This window comes from Canis lupus, chromosome 23, assembly GCF_003254725.2.
Source record: "Canis lupus dingo isolate Sandy chromosome 23, ASM325472v2, whole genome shotgun sequence".
NCBI lineage: Eukaryota > Metazoa > Chordata > Mammalia > Carnivora > Canidae > Canis > Canis lupus.
Window position 1 is genome coordinate 27,665,642 of NC_064265.1, and position 21,528 is coordinate 27,687,169.

General features: G+C 42.7%; 1 protein-coding gene and 1 long non-coding RNA gene across 6 annotated transcripts in view; one reads left to right on the forward strand and one right to left on the reverse strand.

The window, feature by feature from the left end:
* Nucleotides 1-17,403, reverse strand: part of LOC112661077 (uncharacterized) — a 47,579-nt gene extending 30,176 nt beyond the window's left edge. For 3 of the 5 annotated variants that reach the window (XR_007405197.1, XR_004808649.2, XR_007405196.1), the window contains exons 1-7: nt 13,494-14,115; nt 13,053-13,238; nt 10,900-11,031; nt 7,033-7,076; nt 6,810-6,945; nt 3,446-3,506; nt 2,163-2,268 (exon numbers count right to left, since the gene is read on the reverse strand). This is a non-coding gene — a long non-coding RNA (uncharacterized LOC112661077). Of the gene's footprint in view, nt 1-2,162; nt 2,269-3,445; nt 3,507-6,809; nt 6,946-7,032; nt 7,077-10,899; nt 11,032-13,052; nt 13,239-13,493; nt 14,116-14,939 lie in introns of those variants that run through there. The other 2 variants (XR_004808647.2, XR_004808648.2) reach the window with 2 other exon arrangements.
* COL6A5 (collagen type VI alpha 5 chain) overlaps nt 1-21,528 on the forward strand; it is a 129,953-nt gene that overhangs the window by 56,411 nt on the left and 52,014 nt on the right. The window contains 15 exon segments of the mRNA XM_025448944.3: nt 1,511-2,080; nt 4,719-5,294; nt 6,942-7,025; nt 7,028-7,281; nt 7,393-7,474; nt 9,296-9,438; nt 10,602-10,694; nt 12,252-12,305; nt 14,105-14,176; nt 14,561-14,587; nt 14,698-14,742; nt 14,832-14,885; nt 16,745-16,807; nt 17,487-17,552; nt 17,950-18,003. Of these exon segments, the coding sequence (XP_025304729.3) occupies nt 1,511-2,080; nt 4,719-5,294; nt 6,942-7,025; nt 7,028-7,281; nt 7,393-7,474; nt 9,296-9,438; nt 10,602-10,694; nt 12,252-12,305; nt 14,105-14,176; nt 14,561-14,587; nt 14,698-14,742; nt 14,832-14,885; nt 16,745-16,807; nt 17,487-17,552; nt 17,950-18,003 (2,237 nt within the window).

The following is a 21,528-nucleotide window of genomic DNA, read 5'->3' on the forward strand; positions in this document are numbered from 1 at the left end:
CCTCCATCAGTGAGGTATTTTACATTTGTCTGTTCATGTATCTATCCCTTTGGAAAATTTTAATTTGTTACTTTTTAAAAATGATTGCTTGGGATCATCATTTTTATCTCACACAAAATGTAGTGCTTTTCAAATTGTGTTGAGGAAATCTTCAGTTTGAGTCCATCAACTTTAATGGCCCTTGAATGAGAATTTGCTATAAATCCACATGTAAGACTAAAAGCACCTGTGCTTTTAAATCTACCACATGTCATTACCTGTGTTTTGGATACAACTGAGAGAACACACTGAAGTACTGATAAATTTGTTTTATGTTGTTCCCCTTGCAACATAGAGACCTTTCTTGGACTGTATCATTCAGAATTATGTGTGATAAATTTTTACAAAATTAACAAAATATCTTAGTGTAAGCTCTGAGTTTTAGACAGTGGCACTGCAATTTCTCTCATAACAGCTTAGTTAAAATGGCAATGATTCTCAAACTCTTGGTAATATTGAGACATTCTAAGATAGGCTGGCCTTAAGGCCACATCCCTACCTTTGAAATCCATGGAGCTCTTCCTGGTATTTCTTCATTTTGATAAGTGTAATGTTTGTGGAGGCCTTGTATATCACCTAAGGTGAAATTTCAGCTGATTCACACATCCGATTGACTCATAAACATCAAGTCATGTCATTGCTTCAGGTTTCTGGAGATATAGTCTAGGATCTGGCATCTTAGACTTGAGAATTTGAGACCTCGTTGCCAGAAATAAGGATTGGAGTTACCATGCACAGATAGAAAGTGGAGAAAGTGAAACACTGGAAGGCATGTGCTTTAGTTAGGGAAGAGAAAGAGGGGAGAGAAACCTCACACTTTGGAGACCTATCCAGAATGATCACTTGACTTCCAATGTGGAGGAGAGTTTGAGGCTGAGGGGAGGTGATAGGGCCTTAGCTGTCCCCCTCCTTGGGGGCTTGCTGGGTTCTAATTTAGGAGGTCAGGGAAGGAATACAAATGAATGCAGAGAGGCATGGTGCACATGGGAACGTTTGCCTACCAGAAGCTGAAAAGACAGCTGGAATGAGAGGTAGTAGGATAAAAATCCCAGTTAATATAGTGAACCTCTGAGTTCTTTAAGACAGCAGACCAACTTGACAAATACCAGTCATATCTCACTATTATAGTGATATTGAACTACCTTCTAATGTTTCCTTTTGATTAAAAGCCTGACTAGCAAAATGCATCATGTGTCTTAATGAGATGTAGCAGAACAGAGTGATGTGCCTTAAGAACATTGCAGAGTCATTGTTGAGTACAACACCTGGAGAATCATGATCTGGGCAAGTTGTACATGACTGAGCCTCAGTTTCTTACTGTGGAAAATGGCAACAGCTACCTCTAACAAGTGAGATGCAGTGTCTGGCACATAGTAGGTTCAAGGCAAATGTTAGTTTGCTCCCCCTTCTCAGTTGTCTGTGTAGAATATGCTGCAGAAAGATCATGATGCCTGCTTTCTTCTTCTTTCAGATTGTAAAAATATTAAAGTGTTGGACATTGTGTTTGTGCTGGATCATTCAGGCAGCATAGGCACACAAGAACAAGAAAGCATGATGAACCTAACTATCCATTTGGTGAAGAAAGCAGATGTTGACAGCGACCGAGTTCGGGTTGGAGCTCTCAAATACTCGGACTATCCTGAGGTTCTTTTCTACCTTAGTGGAAATAAATCTGCAGTCATTGAGCATCTGAGGAGGCGCAGGTACACTAGCGGGCATACCTATACTGCCAGGGCTCTTGAGCACGCAAACATAATGTTCACAGAGGAATATGGCAGCCGCATCCAGCAAAATGTGAAGCAGATGCTGATCATCATCACCGATGGGGTGTCCCATGATCGAGATAACCTCAGTGACACAGCATCGAAATTAAGAAACAAAGGCATCAATATCTACGCAGTGGGTGTAGGACAGGCCAACCAACTTGAACTTGAGACTATGGCAGGGAATAAAAGCAATACTTTCCATGTAGATAATTTCAGTAACCTGAAAGACATTTACCTGCCTCTACAAGAAAAAATGTGTACCAATGCACATGAGCGTAAGTTGTGATTTTTAAGTTTCTGTGGGGGTAGCAACAGAAGGTTAAGCAAAAAATAAATTAAGTCTTGGTTTCCAATTACCTGGACGTCATGGGCTGAACATTGCTCTGCTCTGCCTATGTTTTCTTATCTCTTGCTCAATCAGGATCTGAAAGTTCCCTTCCCACCACAGTATGCACTGAAGAGCCTATGGAAGATTTCAGAAACATTCTTTGAATTCTTGCCACTATGTTGCTTTTTTTTTTTTTTTTTTTTATCTGGCCTAAAGGAATTCTACCTAGCATCATATTCACCTTATCCATATTACCCATTTCAGGGCCACTTGTGCCATTCCATTAATGATTTTAATGTGATCACTGAGCACCAGTTGCAGGCCAGACTCAGGTGGAGAATTGCATGGTTTGACAGACTTTTCTCTTCAAAGATCCAGGACTGTCTAATTGGAATTATAGATGTTCTCTAGGGCCATGGGAAGTTCAAGTAGACTAATGTGTTCTTCTGGATAAGGACCACCAATACAGATGGAAGAAGAGAGGAGTTCAATATGGAGTAATGGAGGTTGGCAGGTAGGAACAGAGAGGGAAGGGACCTAAGCTGATACCATGAGATACCACTGGGGTAGGATAGACTGGAAGCATCACACTTGAGGAAAGTGTAAGAGTTGCCACCTGAGCTCAAAGTGAGCAATGAATTCATCTTCTTGGTTTCAGATATTGGATGGTGGTTTTATCTTTTAAAAAAAAAATTGTGACTTTTCCCCATGTCTGTAGGACCTTCTCACTTCTACCCATTCTAGCCTGTCCCTGGACCCCCACTCTGAAATTTGATCTCCTTGCCTCTTTCCAGTCTATTCTGAACACTGAGTGATCTTCCTAACACACACTGGACTATGTCACTGCTCTGCTTACAGTTTACAATTTCTGAACTCCTGAGTTCCATCTAACCTTGCCCACATCTCCAACCTCATCTGTTGCCCCTCCTTACTTCACAATATCTCCTGTCAATCTGAAATACTTCTGCATTTTTGTATGCAGCATTCTATCCATCATGAACATGCCAGCCCATTTTCCCTCACTACGTCAAAATTGTCTGTCATTTTTCTGCCTGTGCCAATTTCCTGACCCAATACCCGACAGTTATCCCAGGTGTGTCTCCCCTCTCCTGCACCTTCTATTTCTCCTGGTGGTAGCACTGAACACATATTTGCTATTTCCTTATCTGTATCTGTCACAAGACTGTGACCTCCTTGGACAGGCACGGCCTCTTTTTTATCATAGGGTCCCCACCAAATCTAGTACATCACAAGGACTACAGTCTTTTCCTACAAAGGTAGAGTCTATTTTATTATCATCTCCCATGCCTACCTTTTGGAGGCAGACACTGAGGCAGAGTCTAGGATACAAGGTGTTTATTAGGGATCCATACCTGTGAAAGAAAGTGGGAAAGTAGGATAGGTGGAAGAAGTCACACAGTGATGCATGCTTGACAAAGCTCCAAACCTTGCAAAGAGCTTTGGAGCATGTATTGCCCATCAGTGCTGTCGACAGTAGACTAAAATGACTGGGTGGTTATATGCCCTTCCTACTTAGTCCCCAGACGTGGGCCGCCCGGAGAAGGGCATCAGCTTTTTTTTTTTTTTTTTTTTTTTGGCATCGGCTTTTGCAAGACATCTCCCTGCAGTAAGGTTGACCCTGAAGGAGCTGACAGCCAGAGGCCCCCCATTGACCACACTCCCACAGCCGGGCAGCAAATCCTTCCTCAAAGGTCTATCTGAACAGCCCATCATAGTGTGACAATGGGCATTCTTTTGTCTCAAATGCCTTTAGTAACCACTTTAGTGATGCCCCTGTTCCAGCCATTGCATTTGATTGGAACTGAGTGTAGAAGATTATCCCTGGGTTATGAGGCTTTTCACATTGGATTTCAGGGAGATGACCCCTTGCCCTGTTTTACTAGCCATTAACACTTATCCCATTACATTTTAATATTTGGATTATGATATTTTAAAAAGCTGAAGTAGAAAAAAAGTACTGGATTTAAAGATAAAAAGAATGAGGCGGTTGAGGTACCCACGGTGGCGCAGCAATTGTGTATTCTTAGTCAAGTTTCTTAACCTCTGAACTCCACTTCTGTATCTATAAAATTAGTTAATTCCTTATAACATGGTCATGAATATTAGCAGCAATTGTATGCCAAAAACATTTTTTAAAATGATAATTCTCAACACAAATGTAAAGTGGTAGCATTAATAGAAACAGGAATACTAGCCGTAGAATAAGAGTACCATTACCTTGACTTGGGTGAACCTTCCAATTTGGGTGTGTCGAAGGGATTTCTAGCCCTTGCAATTTACCTTTTAATGACCATGTTCAATCTATTCAAACTTCCTTCTTTAAGCAACTTTCAGTGTCTTTTCAAATGAATCACACAAAATTAAAATTTGAAACCAAGCTTATTATCTTTCTCCTTCCCATCATTTTTCCTTCTTGAAGGCCAATTGGTGATTCTCTCCTCTGCTAACTTATCTCAATTTGCTACTAAGGTGGGAATTTAGTAAAGCAGTTTAAGTACTCAAGGAAAGACAAAATTTAGAATAATTCATGAGGAAAATAATTGTCTCATTTTTTCCAATTGCAGCGTGTGACATTCAAGAAGCTGATGTGATTTTCTTTTGTGATGGCTCTGACATGGTATCCAATTCCGAGTTTGCTACCATGACAACTTTCGTGTCAGACTTAATTGATAATTTTAACATTCAGAATCAGAGAATAAAAATTGGGTTGGCTCAATTTGGGAGTCGCTTCCAAAAAATTATCGAGTTGAAAAACTCTCTGACTATACAGGAATTGAAGACTCAAATTCAAACGATCACCAAGAGCAAAGGGTTTCCACGAATCGATCTGGCCCTTAAAGAAGTGAAAGCTATGTTTGATTCATCTTCTGGTGGGAGAAGAAATGCTGGTGTCCCTCAAACTTTGGTTGTTCTCACATCCGGGGATCCCTACTATGATGTGGCGAATGAAGTGAAGATCTTGAGAAACCTCGGAATTTGTGTCCTGGTTTGGGGCATAGGAAATGTTCATAAGGAGCAATTTCTGCCGATAACAGGCAATTCTGAAAAAATAATCACTCTCCATAACTTTAATAAATTAAACAATGTGGATGTGAAAAAAAGAATGGTCCGTGAAATCTGCCAGAGCTGTGGGAAAACGAGTACGTACTCCCCTTGCTCTTGTTTTTAATTGAATCGTCACCTTCCTGGGGCTTCATTTCCCAAGGTGTTCCCGGGACTAGTTCTAGCTGAACATATTTTTCAAATAGTGTGCAATGAGAATAGACCTTTCCTCTGTTTCCAGGAAGCTTGGGATCACTCAGCCTCCCTGAGAGATGAGGAAAAAGGTGCAGAGGCTGGAGCAGGCCCTGGGTTGTGTTCTCTGCTCCCCTCACTGCAAGCCTCTGTTTGTGCCCCTCTTAGCACCGAAAGTCAGTCTCCTATTTCTTCCCTTTGGACTTGTGGAAGTCCTAGAACAATGCCTTGCATCCAGTGGGAAGTAGGTAAAACAGACCTGTGCTGGTTGACAGCTTTACTATTTTAACTTTGTTAAACCATCTTGTAAGGGATTTGGTGTTCTTGTGTGTGTCTCTGTGTGTATGTCCACATGAGCCTATGTGTGTGCATGTTTTCTTCTTCTTTTAATGATAGCCTTTGTATAATCATATAATGATTTGAATTGTCCTTAGTGATTATTTAATTCTCAGAGGTCACATACACAAATGGCTGCAAAGGCCAAGAGGGCAATGTAAATGAGTCAAGAGGGCAGGGAGGGAAGGAAATGAATGAACAGCAATGACCCATCTAATGGGGAGGTCACTGTTCACTCCAGCTGAGAGTCACCATGTAGGACTCAGGTTCCGTACATTTGGGCTGGGAGTTGGGAGGATAGCACCTCAGGAAGCAGCAAATGTAACATTTTGTGAAATTTGTACAACATGCAGAAATTGCTCTGCTTGCTTCTGTTTCTAGGGTTACAACTGAAGCCACTTCGTTCACAAAATGGGTTGGCCTTTCCAAGCTCTCCAAGCTTTCCATTCTCTATGCCCCATTTGGGGTGCTCCTCTGGAAGCAGATTACAGTGGTGGAAAGGGCCCTGGCACTGAAATCCGAAAGCCAAAGTTCTTTCTCTGGTTCAGTGGCAGCAACCTGCATGAATCACCATTTCCTCATATGTAAAATGAGCAACTGGGCAGGGTCCGAAGTGACCAAATGGCCACTTGCAGCTAAATTGTGTTTGTCCTGTGCAGTGTTGACAACTTGCTGAAATTAGTTGACAGCTTTTACAAACTGAAGATTTCACATGAAAAGTGGGGATTTTAGGGTTCCCTTGGAAAAATAAGGCAATCTGACAACCCTGGGCCCCTTTTCCCACATGGCTACTCTCAGCTGGTATTGAGCCTTGAACAGATGGGCCACTGTTCTCCATTTACTATCTTTGCTCCCTGCCCATCTAACTCATTTACATCATCCTCCTGGCTTTTGTAGCCCTTTGAGTTTGTGACCTCTGAATTAAACAATCTCTACCGACATTTCAAATACCATTAAAAAAAGAAATGGACTGTGTGTTTGCACACACACATACAGCCAGCCTTTGAAAATGAGGCTAAACCAGTGATTGGAACTGCAAATACCTAAAGGAACTTGAAATATTTAAAAGAGGAGAGAGGAAATACCTGTGTCAGTCAAGCAGCCAATATCTTCCTTCTGTAGAGACCCTCCAGCCCTGGGTCATGCCATGACTGCTCTCCTGCTCTTCCTTGCTTCTGTCTACTCATTAATCTGGCCTCATTTCCCTTGGTCTCCAGATTGCTTTATGGACATAGTGGTCGGGTTTGACATTTCCACTCACTTGCCGGGGCAGCCGTTGTTCCATGACCACCCCCGGCTGAGATCTACCTCCCAGACATCTTAGAGGACATCACTTCCATCAGGAGGGTAAGCTGCGGGGCAGGCACAGAGGTACAGGTGAATGTGGCCTTCAAGGTGAACAATGACCAAGAATTCCCTGCCAAGTTCCAAATCTACCAGAGAGCAATGTTTGACAGCCTGCTGCAAGTCACCGTTGATGGGCCAACTCATCTGAATGCACAGTTCTTGCTGTCACTGTGGGATACATTTGAGGCTAAATCCAAATCCCAAGGACAGGTATGTCACTTTCAATCTCCTATCACCATGTTCTTTCATTTGTTCCTTCCTCCCCAGATATATATATTTCATTTTCACATCATCCCATTCTCTGCTTTCCTCTTCCTCTAGGTGCTACTCATCTTTTCAGATGGTCTTGGGGGTGAAAGTGAGATAATGCTTGAAAATCAATCAGACAGGCTCAGAAAAGCAGGTAATGAGTTGCAAATTTAAGTGGTGAAACATAGAACATGCTGAATGAGCCCCTTCTTACTCAGGTGCTGTATATCTTGGGATCTGTCTGGCCACTGGTAGCAGATGCTGTTGGTGCCTCCCTGAATCCCCTTGCCCAGCCTGCATGCTCATCCCCCAAATGTTGCAAATGCCATGGCCAAGTGCTTACACCTGTGACCTTCTACATGTGTCCTTGACTGACCTGAATAATTACCTTGGAGTGGGGGTGGGTTGTATCATATCTCACCTGGAAGTGGAAGAGGGACAATTGATATAGGAATAAAAATTCTAGCACCCTTGCCTCAAGTGGGTCAACTCTGACACAGTTTACACTCCAGAGACCTACCGAGGTGAAGTCTTTACTGAGACACATCCTTGCTTACAACTTCCCCTCCCTTTCTGCCACCTCTCTCTCCCTCCATAAACCATATACACACAATTTCCTCTCTTTGATTCTGCTTCCAGGGCTCCTTCCTGACTGAGGACACTCCATACTGTTTCTGATTATCCATGTGAAAGACAGCCACATGTATACTTCTTAGTATACAACCTCTCTCCATGTCATAGTTTCAGACTGTGCTGGAACCTAAATGCACAAGTTGAGAGTCTTATGCAGTGACATGAAGGTCCACTGATTGTCAGATGGGATACATTGTTTGAGACTTCCTGGGTTTAGACCCACATGTACTTCTGGGGTTTAGCTCCCATGAGCAACCTCCCTAGAGACCACAAAATTTCCTGTTTGATTGCTGCGTTGTGTCACCCTCCTTTGCCACTGTTCCCACATCATGTTCCTTGTACAGCCTCTGGCACTTTACAGGGTCTGGCTCCCACTCCCCACTGTAACCTTCCCTCATTTCCCACACTCAGCGTCCCAGGCACACAGAGCTATCCCCTTCTTCCTGTAGTGCACCTCACGCCTCAGTCCCCCAGTCCCAGCATATACTTTTTCTTCTGCCTAGAGCAATTCCCATCTCCAGCTCCTCCCCAGTTCCTCTCCATCTTCTGTCTCTGGTTCTCTGCCTTGACCAGCTTCCATTCATCCTTCAGGATCAGCTTAGACATCAGGTCTTCACAGAAACCTTCCATGACTTTCTAAGGCTAAGTTAGGAGCTTCTCCTCTAGGCTTTCAGAGCACCCTGCCATTCCCTCTCAGGATATTTACCACTTCTCAGAACAACCATCTGATTCCTGTCCACCTTTTCCATTGACTGTACTTCTGTGAAGGGACGGGTCTTATTCATCTTGTGTCCTTGGTACAATGATTGATACATAATTAGCTCCTCATAAGCAAAGATTTGTTTAATGAAGGAATAGAGAGTAAATGGACTAATGAATGAATTAATGAGTGAGTGGATGAATGAATAAATGGAGTCCTGGCTATGGCTACCCTGGGTTTTCCTCAGGCTTTCAGGACCTGCACCCCAGGAGTATTTGGCCATGGAGATGACTTTGAGAACTATTATTAATTTACATTCAGAAAAACTGCAAATATCAATAATGCCCTTTCCTAGAAATTCCTTTCAAGTGCCCAAGAATTGCATCAAAACTTGGTGGTGAGGCATTAAACATAGTTTTCTGTTAGTATTTGTACACAGTTGCCCTGGAATACTTTTTCCTGGGGGTTTTCCTGCTGAAGCCTGAACAAGCAGACAAGGCTGTTGGGTTCTTCATATATCAAAGGTCTTGCTTCTTCTTATGTTTCCTTTTCCCCTTTATGATTCTGCAAACACCATTCACTGAGTAGCAATACGATGGGCTTTTCTTCTTTGGTTTTGAATCTGTTACATTTCCTGACTAGGACTTGATGCTCTGCTGGTGGTGTCCCTAAACACGACTGCCCATGATGAGTTTTCCAGCTTTGAATTTGGAAAGGGATTTGATTACAGGACTCACTTGACCATTGGCATGAGAGAGCTGGGCAAGAAGCTATCACAGTACCTGGTGAGTTGTAGAGCAGAAATGCAGCTAAAAGGCCATCAGAATGAAATTGGAATTTTGATCATTATTTCCATAGACTGCCTTGCTTGCCCCACTAAATGAAGTGCATGATCTTTAGCAGATGAAAAAGTGTGAAAGACCAGAGCAGGGTATTTTTGTTTTTGTGTATCCTTCCCTCCTTTATCATCCTACCAAATGAATGCATGGGAAACTGAAAAAAACAACCATCCCCTAGTCAAATAGAAAAGCTCCCAGCGGATTTACCCCAAAGATACAGATGCAGTGAAATGCCGGGACACCTGCACCCCAATGTTTATAGCAGCAATGTCCACAATAGTCAAATGTGGAAGGAGCCTCAGTGTCCATCGAAAGATGAATGGATAAAGAAGATGTGGTCTATGTATACAATGGAATATTACTCAGCCATTAGAAACAACAAATACCCACCATTTTCTTCGACGTGGATGGAACTGGAGGGTATTATGCCGAGTGAAAAAAGTCAATCGGAGAAGGACAAACATTATATGGTCTCATTCATTTGGGGAATATAAAAAATAGTGACAGGGAATAAAGGGGAAAGGAGAAAAATGAGTGGGAAATATCAGAAAGGGAGACAGAACATGAGAGACTCCTAACTCTGGGAAATGAACTAGGGGTGGTGGAAAGGGAGGTGGGTGGGGGGTGGGGGTGACTGGGTGACGGGCACTGAGGGGGGCACTTGATGGGATGAGCACTGGGTGTTATTCTATATGTTGGCAGATTGAACACCAATAAAAAATAAATTTATAAAAAAAATTTATACAGTAAAAAAAAAAAAAAGGAAAAGAAAAAAGAAAATCTCCCAGCAGATGATACTGCAGAAATCCCCAGAAAACAGGAGTCTGTTAGTGAAGAGTCAACCATTCTTGCGCAAACTTGGCCTATGATTAACTGTGTGGCAGGTGCCCTTTTTATAGAGAGGTCATTTCCTGGGAGAGGGTAGACTGTATCCCAATTGCTAGTCCCTGGCTTCAGTAGTGAGTCAAAAAGCACCTCTGATTCTCTGCAGCCCCTCCTTCAAGGACAGAGGATGGTCTTGTAGGTGGTGCATTATGATCTGTACAAAAACAGTTCTCATGCCATGAAGTTCCTGACAATTGTTGCTCACTCAAGTTTGCTTTTTCCAGGGAAACATTGCAGAGAAGACTTGCTGCTGCACATTTTGCAAGTGTTCAGGGGCTCCAGGTCTTTATGGGTCCCGAGGACTACGAGCCATGAAGGTGCCATTCAGTTGTGAAACTATTTTACCCAATGTTCCTTGATTTGGGTATGGGACTTAGGCCACAAGGTGGACTCTGCAGCCTTTACTCAATGCTAGTGTGATTGCTTTGGACATTTATTTCATGTGACTTCTGTGGTGTAGGAGCCAGTTCAGAAGGGCTCACTTTTGATACTGCTCTTAAGAATAACTCCCATTTTTCTTACCTATCCTTTGTGATGTTGCTCCTTGGCTTTGCAATTTATACTTTCACACCTGCTTTAAACAGTTTGAAGGGTGCAGGCGGTATTAGAAATAATGGAGAAGATTGTACTTCATCAGCAATGAGTGAAATTGAACTGCAAAAAAAGCAAAGCATTGTAGATTAATAGCCCTTTAAAAAATGAATTCTAGAAGTCCAATTACACAATTATATAATAATTTTATTACACAAATAAATAAATGTCAGTGTCTTCATTAATGGAATACTCTAAGATGATGAAGATGAATGAGCTACAGATACATATGACAACATGAATAAGTTTACAAACACAGTAATGGCCAAAAAATAAAAAGCAAAATGCAGAAGAATACATACAATATGATTCCACTTATAAAAAGTTTGAAAGCAGGCAAAACTAATCTGTCATATCTAGGGATGAATAATTCAGTAGTGAAGTATTAAAAAAGGCAAAAATGTATTGTCATGAAAGCCAGGGGTGTGCTCCCTGGGGTGGGGGTGGGGGGAGTGTTTCAGCATTGGGATGGAGGCTGCGTCTGGGGCTAGTGATGTCCTGCCTGGCTGGTGGTTCCGTGGATGTTCACTTTACAATAATTAAGCTGTGCCTTTATATTTTATTTACTTTTATGCACTTTTTAAAAGAGTTTTAGACATCATAATAAAAGGAGTATTTTTTTAAGAGAGCAAATATAATACTTGCTCATGAGTCCCACATTGTCCATCCTTGTGGGTATGTGATCTGGCCTGTTTACTGAGTTTGATGCTTTGTTCAGCAGTTTCCTCTCTCATCGCTTTGCTTTGGTCAGTTTCAGAGTTACAATCCAAGAGTACAGCCCCCAGGTGTACTGAGCAGACAGTCAGGACCCGTGTTACATGGTGAGGAAAGCAAACCTCTGATTAAATCTTTAGCACAAATAAGCCACGAGGCAGTTAAACCACACTGGGCAGAGGGAGAGATGATCACAATTTATATATAAGTAATCTCGTTATTGAGAGAAGTGCTTCTTCTTCCCTGAGCTCTCAGAAAAGTAAAAGGAAATAAAATTATCTTTTTGGAAATGTGATGGATTTGCCTTCTAGAAGAGTTGTGGTGACAACAGTTGCCTACCCACAGCCCCTTAGGCATGGGACTGGCCTGGATGCCCTGAGCTGCAAAGTGGGCTCCATAGGTCAGATTCCTGTAGGAGTCAGAGGTTGTCAGACTCTCCCCAGACCTATAGCCACCCCTGCAGACACTGTGACCAAGTTGAAGAGAGGGGCATGTCTACAATGGCTCATGATTTCACAAGTTCAAATAGAAGGAAGCTGCCTAAAATGTATTTTCTCTCTTTCCGCCAGGGTTCTCCGGGCTTGAAAGGTACCAGAGGACACCGGGGAGAAGATGGAGACCCCGTAAGTTTTTCTGATCCTCCCTTACCACCCCCCACTCCCCAACCCCCCGCCCCACGCACCAAACAGAAGCAATGATTTCCTTTTGCATGGACAGCTTTATCCTCCCACAGAAAGGGTTATGTTTATATGGAGGTTTTGGGTGGCTTTGCAGGACTGGGTTGCTCTCTACCCCCCCCCCCCTTTTTGTCTGGATTATGAGCACTCACCAAATCTACTTTTGAGGGGAGGAGGGAGCAGGCTTACATACATGTTGCCTGGCATGTTTTTATCAGTGGGGCATGCTCCTGTCTCCCCTATACAGGGCTGAAGTAGGGCTCTCTGTGAGGGGCTGTCTTGGGATCCAGAGCTCAGTGCTTAGTACATGGAAAGGCACAGCTTCATGGTTCCATGAAACACAGAGGTCTTCTCATCTCAATCTTTGACCCTAAAACCAGAACTCTCACTTGGTTCATCAATCAAATTATGAGAATAGATTTGAAGGAATTGAAACACTTGAGTGGGATGAGGAAAATTCAGGAAGCATCCAGCCTGCATCTCCATCCCCTTAGAATCAAGCTAGCTCTTCGCCTGGGCAGGTATGATTAAAAGCACAGGCTCTCGAGTCAGCCAAGGGCTGACCTAGACAAGAAACCTTAGTAAGACACTTAACTTCTTGACCCTCAGTCTTCTGATCCATAAACCGATATATTCCTCTAAGACTCTAGTGCTGATCTGCTTTACAAAATGACCACTATGGGGAATACTCACCCACTCACCATGGGTCTGTAGAGGGGTCTTAGAGCTCACCCAGGCAGCATGGAGGGCTTCAAGTGTGGGTATCTGGCCATGAGCATGCATCTGGCAGACAGTCCAGTCAACGGGAAGCCATGATGTATTGGTACCTCTCAGTGACCTATGGCCACAAGGGAGGCCTCCTGCTTTCCCGGGAATAATCTTCAGAATAAAGAAAGCAAAGCAAGAGGAAGGAAAAATCCCTTTCCCCCTCAGTTACCAGGAAGGAAAGAATCAAGCCCATTGCTAAATAATTATTTATCCAAACAACAAACCATGAGCACCCACTTTGCTTCCAGATCTGATTGTACCAGGCACAAGGGACATAATTGGGTAGAGAGAGAGAGTTGGGGGTTCCTGCCCTCAAGGAGGACCATATTGCTTTTCTCTTGAAATTCATTTTATTCTAGCATTTACCTGTGTTTAAATATTTCCTGGGAGAAAAAGGATTGATGGGAGGTGTACACATCATTGACCTTGAGCGCTCTTCTCCCAGTGGCTGGTCTGATTTGGGGGCTTTTTCACCTGGTGGTCCTTTCCATGATCACTAGCACTTCCTATCTTCGAGTTCTTATAGCAGTAGCCCAGCCCATCAACTGCTTCTACTTAGCTCCAGTCCCCTGGGACCAGCTTGCTTCAGTACCATCAGCACTAATGACTTTTCCAGGGCAGCACTGGCTCCCTGGGCACAACGTCAGCGCCAACATGTATTACTGGAGTGTTTGAAAGGTGGCTGGCAGGTGAAGCGACTTCCAAACCTTTGGCTGTGCTGATGAGGACCGGGAAGCACCTGGGCTCATCCTGCACTCCTGTGTCATCTTGGGTCTGTAAGGAAGCCCCGAAGGGCAACAGGGAAGATGTTAGCATAGAGGGGAAAACCAGAGTTAAAGGAAAGCATTTGGGGAAGGATTTGCTTTGTGTGAAGCCCAGAGTGCTCCTGTGCTCTAGCTTTACTCTTAAAAAATAAACTGCTGGTGACTTCTGGCAAAAGAGTCACTTTGGATATCTGTCTGGGTGCCTTTTTTTAGGGAAGACGAGGAGATATTGGACCCACAGGAGATAGCGGGACTGCAGGATGTCCAGGAGAGCAGGGTCAAAAGGTAAGTCTCTGCTAGAAATGTGATTTTTATTTTTTATTTTTATTTTTTTTTTTTGAAATGTGATTTTTAATTCCCTACAACATGATCTGCTTTTCTCCTCCTTCCTGCCCTTCCTCCTTCCCTCCCTCCTTTTCTCTCTTCCATCCCCAGCCTCCCTTTGTCTTTCTCCAATTACATGTCAGTGTCTTCTCCTGCGGACTAATTCTGCTTCTTAGACATCTCAATGAGTTTGGAGCATTCATTCAATCCCACCTATCACTTCTTTGTGGTTGGAGAGCCAGAAGCACCTCTTTAGGGAGGCAGCTGCTTCCTGCTCCAACACTCCGTGAGTCTACCTGCTGTCTGTCTTTGATGTGTCAGTGAGAGACATTTGATCTTTTACAGGGAGCCAAAGGATTTTCTGGAAGTAAGGTACTGTAGTGTCTTCTCAGTCCAATTTGATTTCCTGATGGAATTAGTTTCCCAGTAAGCGTGTGGCAGAGACCTCCTCTGACCTGACTGTACTCCTTATTGTCCCTCAGGGAGAACATGGAGAGGATGGGATTGATGGACTGGATGGGGAAGAGGTAAGCCATCTTTAAGGCACTATAACATGGTCACGAGGTTGATGTACTTCTCTTTAAATGGGAATTTTGTTTTCCTTGACTTCTTTTAGGGCATTCATGGATTTCCTGGGGCAAAGGGAGAAAAAGGTGATCCAGGATCTCAGGTAACACTTTCAGTATATCAAAGAAGGAGAATTTGGTAAAGAGACAGTCTTAACTGCTGTAAGCCAGTGCTCAGTACGGAAAACAGTGACAGCTGACTTGACCACACGAAGAAGTCCTGTTACTACTGAATAGATGCCACATTCTCACTTGGGAATTTTCAAGAATTCCAGTGAGAGGGAGTCAAGGCATGCAAGGTTCTTCCATGGGCATGTTCCTCAGAAGTCTGAAAGTGAATGTTTTGCTTCCATGTTCTCTTTATTGCATCAGAGGGGGAAAACATAAAAAGCAAAAGAAAAATATAAAATTATTTTGGTGACTTTGGTGTAGCAAATGACAGTGAAACATTTTTTACCTTAAATTCATTTCAATACTTATTAATATGTACCTACTTGGCTCCAAGCAACTATGCTTTTATGTTCTGATCCGTTTATTTATTCAATATATTTTAATGCCTGGCATGTGCCAACCACTGAGTTATGTACTGAAGATTGAGAAATGAACCACACTGTCCTTGTCCTCAAGGATCCCCAGACATAGAAAGACAGACATATTAATGACAGCTAATGATAGTGCAGTACATGATTGAAGCCATGTTGTAGGCAACTACATGAGAGCCCAGAGAAGGGTACCTAACTCAGCAAGGTGGAGAGGGAGTTCAGGAAGTCTTCCTAGAAGAAGCAATCCCTAAGCTGAAGATGATGGGCATTAGCAAGCATGGAAGAAAGGCATTCCAGACAGAGGGAACAGCATAAACAAAGATGTGGAGATTTGAGGGCACTGCAAGTTGAGCGTTAGAGTACAGGTAGAGGGATGTGAGATTCTAGAGGTGGGGGGAAGAGATCGGGAGGGCAATGATGTGCCGTGTGGGGGAGTTAGGCTTTTGATTATTAGGCAATCATGAGCCTTTGAAAGATTCTAAGTATGGAGAGCAAAACTGAATTTTTGCATGTTAGAAATATTACTTGACAGTGGTATGGAGGATGTGTCAGAGATGACACAATTGCAAGGCAAAGATGAGAGGATTTGGAATAATCAAGGTGAGAAGTGATGAAGCCTTCAAGTAAAGCAACATCAGTGAGAACAGAGACAAGACATACTAAGGACATAGCAGGCCTGGGCTGGAATGAGCAGCAAGAGTGCAGGATTTAAGTAAGTACTCATTCTCAGAGTCATGCAAAGTGTGAGTGTCTCCCTAAATTTCGCACCTTAGGTTACTTGCTTCTCTTACCCTGGTTCTGGCTCTGGGACATAAGAGTTCTGGATCTAGGTGACCAGAGAAGCAGGAAAGGAGGAGTCAAAATGCCTTCAAGGACCCTGGTTTGGACAAGCTAAGTTGTGAACACTTGAGCTTGAGGTGACAGGTGGAACATTCCTGTGGAGGTTTCCAGTGGGTAATTTAATTGTAAATATCAAAAGTTCCTAGGCGGGCTGGGATGTCCACTATAATACTCATTAGCAGTATATGACTGTTTAAATTCCAATGAGTGAACATGAAAAATTCTGTTCTTCAGTTGTCCTAGTCACATTTCATGTGCTCAGTATCCATGTAAGGCTAGTTGCTACCGTATTGGGCAATGCAAATATAGAACATTTCTATTACTGTAGAAAGTTCTGTTGGAACTAGACCTAACTATGCTAGGTCATGAGAGTTTTCCCATTGCTCAGCCTCACTACAGATAATCCTAACCTTAGGCTTAAAACTGTACTGAGGACTGCTTCAGAAGTCTGGCTAAGAGAGAGGAACATGGATCATTTTGTCTGATTGATTTTCTTGCATCCAAAACACACATTTGACATTTTAACATCATTATAAAACCTTCCTACAAGCTAACTCAGAAGCTCATTTTATTTTTTTCAGGGCAGTCCAGGTTCCAGAGGCCCCCCTGGGGGATATGGAGAGAAGGGCTTCCCAGGAGATCCTGTAAGTTACTTGGGTCTAATTGGCTGTGAATTATGTAGTTGCTCCAAGTTCCCATCTCCTTTATCTTTGTTTCCTGCTAACTCATAGGCAAAGGCTGGTCTTGAGAGTCAGGGTAGGAGGTGTTGACTGAGACTTCGTTGCTTGGGAAAAAAATCTGTGTGCATCTGATCTTGGCTGAATATATTGGAAATTTGGAGCTGGGAACTAAGGTTCCATCCTAATCATCCTTAATGTTATGTTGAGACTTTCAAGTTTCTTTTGGGGGAGAAATTTTCATGATTTTGCTTATTGGGCGTCTAAACTTACAGAGTCCCTATGTGCAGACTTGATTAAAAGGGAACCTTGTTATACCTCTAAGGAAGTGTTGTAAACATGTTTGGACTAGTGCATCAGTGAAGCTGCCAATACAGAGAAGAGAAAATCATCATCACTTCGGCAGGCAGTCTTTAGCAAGCACTCTTATCACTTCATCTGTCACCAAACTCTCTTCAAACTTGGGAAAATATTTCCATTTCTTTCAAAATTGTATGAACTTCAAATATGGAGAATTTTCTCTCACCCCTCCTCACTTAACCTGAATTAGCTCACTACTTGAACATTGTTCCATGGTATTTGAAAAAAAAAAAAAAAAAGCACTGATATTTCTTGGTTCTAAAATACTTTTGAAATCTTCCTCTAGGGTAATCCAGGACAAAACAGTAACATCAAAGGACAAAAGGGCTCCAAAGGAGAACAAGGAAGACAAGTAATTGGATCTGTTTTATATACATAGATTCTATAGATCTATTTACAATGTATGAATGATTAATTCTGTTACTGAGCTGAGATTTTCATAAATTCTAAATTAATTATTTAGTAAAATATGTAACCCTTCTATAATTTGTAGGTTACACTTCTATCAATAAAATTACTAGGTTTCTGGCAGGTGATATTATATGGGGAAACTGATAATCAGCAGTACATGTTGATATATCATTTTCCTCTTTAAAAGATATATATACTCAGTAGTGTTGATATGCAGAAAGATTCTAGCATGACACATTTGTTCTGCTGTTTTAATAGTACCTATTAGGGTTTCTATGCTAATGGAGTTATTCCGAATCTTTTGCCTTAACATTTTGGGGAACCAATTGTATTTCTAGGGTAGAACTGGACAGAAAGGGACACCAGGTGATCCTAATTCCAGAGGAAGTAGGGTAAGTATTTTCATGAACATTTATTTTCCCCTTTGTATCACTTAAAGTTGCCACAGAGGCATTCACAATACTTGCCGCTGCAGAGTTGGCTGACCCAGGGCTGATACATTGGTACTACTGTCATTTGGGCCCAGACAATGTTATGAGGGACTATCATGTGCTTTATAGGATGTTTCAGAGCATCCCATTCTCCACCCACTAGATGTCAGTAGCACTCACTCCCCCCAAGTTGTGACAGACAAAAATATCTGCACATTTTGCCAAATGTCTGGGGTGAGGGTAGTGAGGAGTGAAGACAGATGGTGGCGGTGGGGGTTTGGGGGTGGGGAAAATTACTCCTTGTTGAAAACCTCTGTAACAGTCTGCCTTCCTCTTTCCACCTTCCAGAAGCTTTTGAATGTCTTTGGAGAGAGTGCCTTTAACATGAAAGCCCTCCTCCAGTAGCTTAGCACCTTTGGGCTTCTATAAGAATATGAATTGGGTAAATATACTCTCTTTCTCTTCAAATGTCTCCAATAGGAAAGAAGAGTCACAGGTAAATTCTTCCCAAATAAATCAAAACACTGGTGACTAGAGCCAAACCTGTAGCAACCTCAAGGCCCCTGGGCGTCTTTATAGCATCTTTTGTGATATCAAGCCTAAAACAGGGATATGGGATCTCCTCTTCTTTTTAAGGAACAACCAAAAAATCGCTTTTCTTTTTGTGGATGGCTGAAGTGAGAGGGGACATTTCCAACGTGTTAGAAACCCTTTTACCATGCACTAAGAACGGAGATTATAAAAAGACAATAATGCAGAGCATCCTAGATTTGGCCCTGAGCTTTGTTCAAGAAGGAACTGAAAGTGCTTGGCTTCCTTTTCTATTATAGACTTGGAGTCTTCTCATCACTTTGACGGCTGTGGCTGATTGCCTTTCTCTCTGGAATAGATAGCAGAGAAATGTGTTTTAATTCCTCTTGCCTTTATTTATCTTGAATCATAGAACTTAAGGGATAGGATCTACAGTCAGATGGCTTAGGCTTGCTGGTGCTTCTGGTAAAAATTCTCTGGGACTTTGCCCTCTTCTCCACACAAGAGAATTAAAATTAACCAGAGGAAGCAGGAAAGCAGCAAGATGTACTACATGCAATAAAATTTAAAGATAAATAGATATTTTTGTTGGTTTAAGAGAAAATGCTCTTAGTTTGAGATAGCTTTATATCTGTCACCATCAATCAAGCACTTTTTGAAAGAGATGCTAGGGATGAGGTTGGGGATTACTACTTGGATAAACCAGCCAATGACTTTAAGTCACTTCAGACACAGCAGGCTCTCAGCCTTCTTCTCCCATCTTCACCTACTTTCTTGCCCAGCTCCTACCTTTGTAACTTCTTTTCATCTGAATTGAACAAGGCAATGCCTGAGTGGCTCAGTGGTTGAGCATCTGCCTTTGGCTCAGGTCATGATCCCAGGGTCCTGGGATCGAGTGCCACATTGAGCTCCTTGTAGGGAGCTTGCTTCTCCCTCTGCCTGTGTCTCTGCCCCTGCCCCTCCCCCCCGTGTGTCTCTCATGAATAAATAAATAAAATCTTTTTTTAAAAAAAAGGTAATGTAAATATAAAAGAGCACCAAGATTTTCTACCTCTTCCTTACCTTTCCAGTGAAGACCAGAATTCTCTATAAGGGTCAGAAGATCTTAAGTAGATGACAGATTTGAAGAACGCAGGCAAGCATAAGACACTGCCTCCTGTGTGATAGAATTCCAACTTAGGCAAGTGAATTGTACTAGCTGTTGCCCAAACAGTGGATTGATGTGCTCAGAACCAGAACACTGGAAACAACATTCCAGACCTCTTGTTTTTAGCCTGCCACACACAAGTACTTACTAATAATTGTGTTTATACTTTTATAGAGTTTATTTTGTGCCAAGTCCTGATCAGATCACTTTCAAATATTAAATCCTCATAACAAGCCTACTAGATAGATACTGTTATTATATCCATTTTATGGATGAAACTAATCAAGGACCCTTGGGCAACTTGCCCAGGATCAGGATAGGTACCAAGTGGCAGAACGGGAGTTTGAACCCAGACCTACTTACTCCAGAGTCTGGGGTCCTAACCTTCTGGCTAAGGCTTTTTGCCCAACTGCCCTATGCCACACAGGCTTTAAAGGTCAGCGTCAAGTCAAGAGAGCCTGACTTCTAGGGATTCCTGGGTGGCTCAGCGGTTGGGCACCTGCCTTCGGCTCAGGTCGTGATCCTGGGTTTCGGGATTGAGTCCCATATCAGGCTCCCTGTGAGGAGCCTGCGTCTCCCTCTTCCTGTGTCTCTGCCTCTCCCTCTCTCTCTCTCTCTCTCTCAGTCTGTGTCTCTCATGAATAAATAAATCTTTATTTTTTTTAATATTTTTAAAAAGATTTTATTTATTTATTCATGAGAGACAGAGAGAGAGAAAGAGAGGCAAAGAAACAGGCTGAGGGAGACGCAGGCTCCATGCAGGGAGCCTGACATGGGACTCAATCCCAGGTCTCCAGGATCATGCCCTGGGCTGAAGGTGGTGCTAAACCACTGAGCCACCTGGGGTTCACTAAATAAATCTTAAAAAAAAAAAAAAAAAAAAAAAAAGCAAAGCACCTGACTTCTAAAGACACATCCCTAACATATTGTTTGTATGTAGAATAAATGTTCTTTTGTCTTTTTTAAAGATTTTATTTATTTATTCATGATAGACAGAGAGAGAGAGAGAGAGAGAGAGGCAGAGACACAGGCAGAGGGAGAAGCAGGCTCCACGCAGGGATCCCGGGTCTCCAGGATCACACCCTGGGCTCAAGGCAGGCGCTAAACCACTGAGCCACCCAGGGATTCCCTCTTTTGTCTTTTTTAATGGAATTATGACATCACAGGGTAACGGTGGCCTCAACATCTGTTTGCTGTTTTTTCACTGCTTTTTTATTAGTCACATCAGGGTACAAACAGCTGCTAAGGTACAAGGGGTAACTTCTCCCAAAGGGTATTTGCATTTTGAAAGGAGAGCCCCTGAATCAGGGCTAGAACCCCAGTGGAGGAATTCCAATCATCAGCTAACCTGGGAGAGATGATACTTGGTCAGGTAATTCATTTGAAGGAATTCCAGAAGGTAGGCAGTTGAAAGAAAACTGATTCTGAAATAATGCCCATGACTACCTTTCTGATGCATGAATAGAATTTTTTAAAAGTCTTTGTCTTATTGCTAAAGTAATCATAGTTGTTTATCACAACACAAAGTAAATTAACGGTTGGGATGTTCCCAAGCTCACTCAAAGGGGCAGGGATGAGGGGGGCACACGGGTACAGATTTTATTGTTGCTGTTTAGGAAGGAAGTTAGGGTGTGGGGTCTGAATCATCCGCCTGATTGTTCTCTGGAAAGGACAGAGTGTGGCAAAGCAGCCACGAGGGGGAGGGCCTGAGCTGGCAAAATGGAAATCACCTCTGGTTAAGTGTAGACAGATTTCTGCCTCCGGAGGATCAGCCGTTTCTCAGATAAGCACGCAGTGCTGTTGGAACA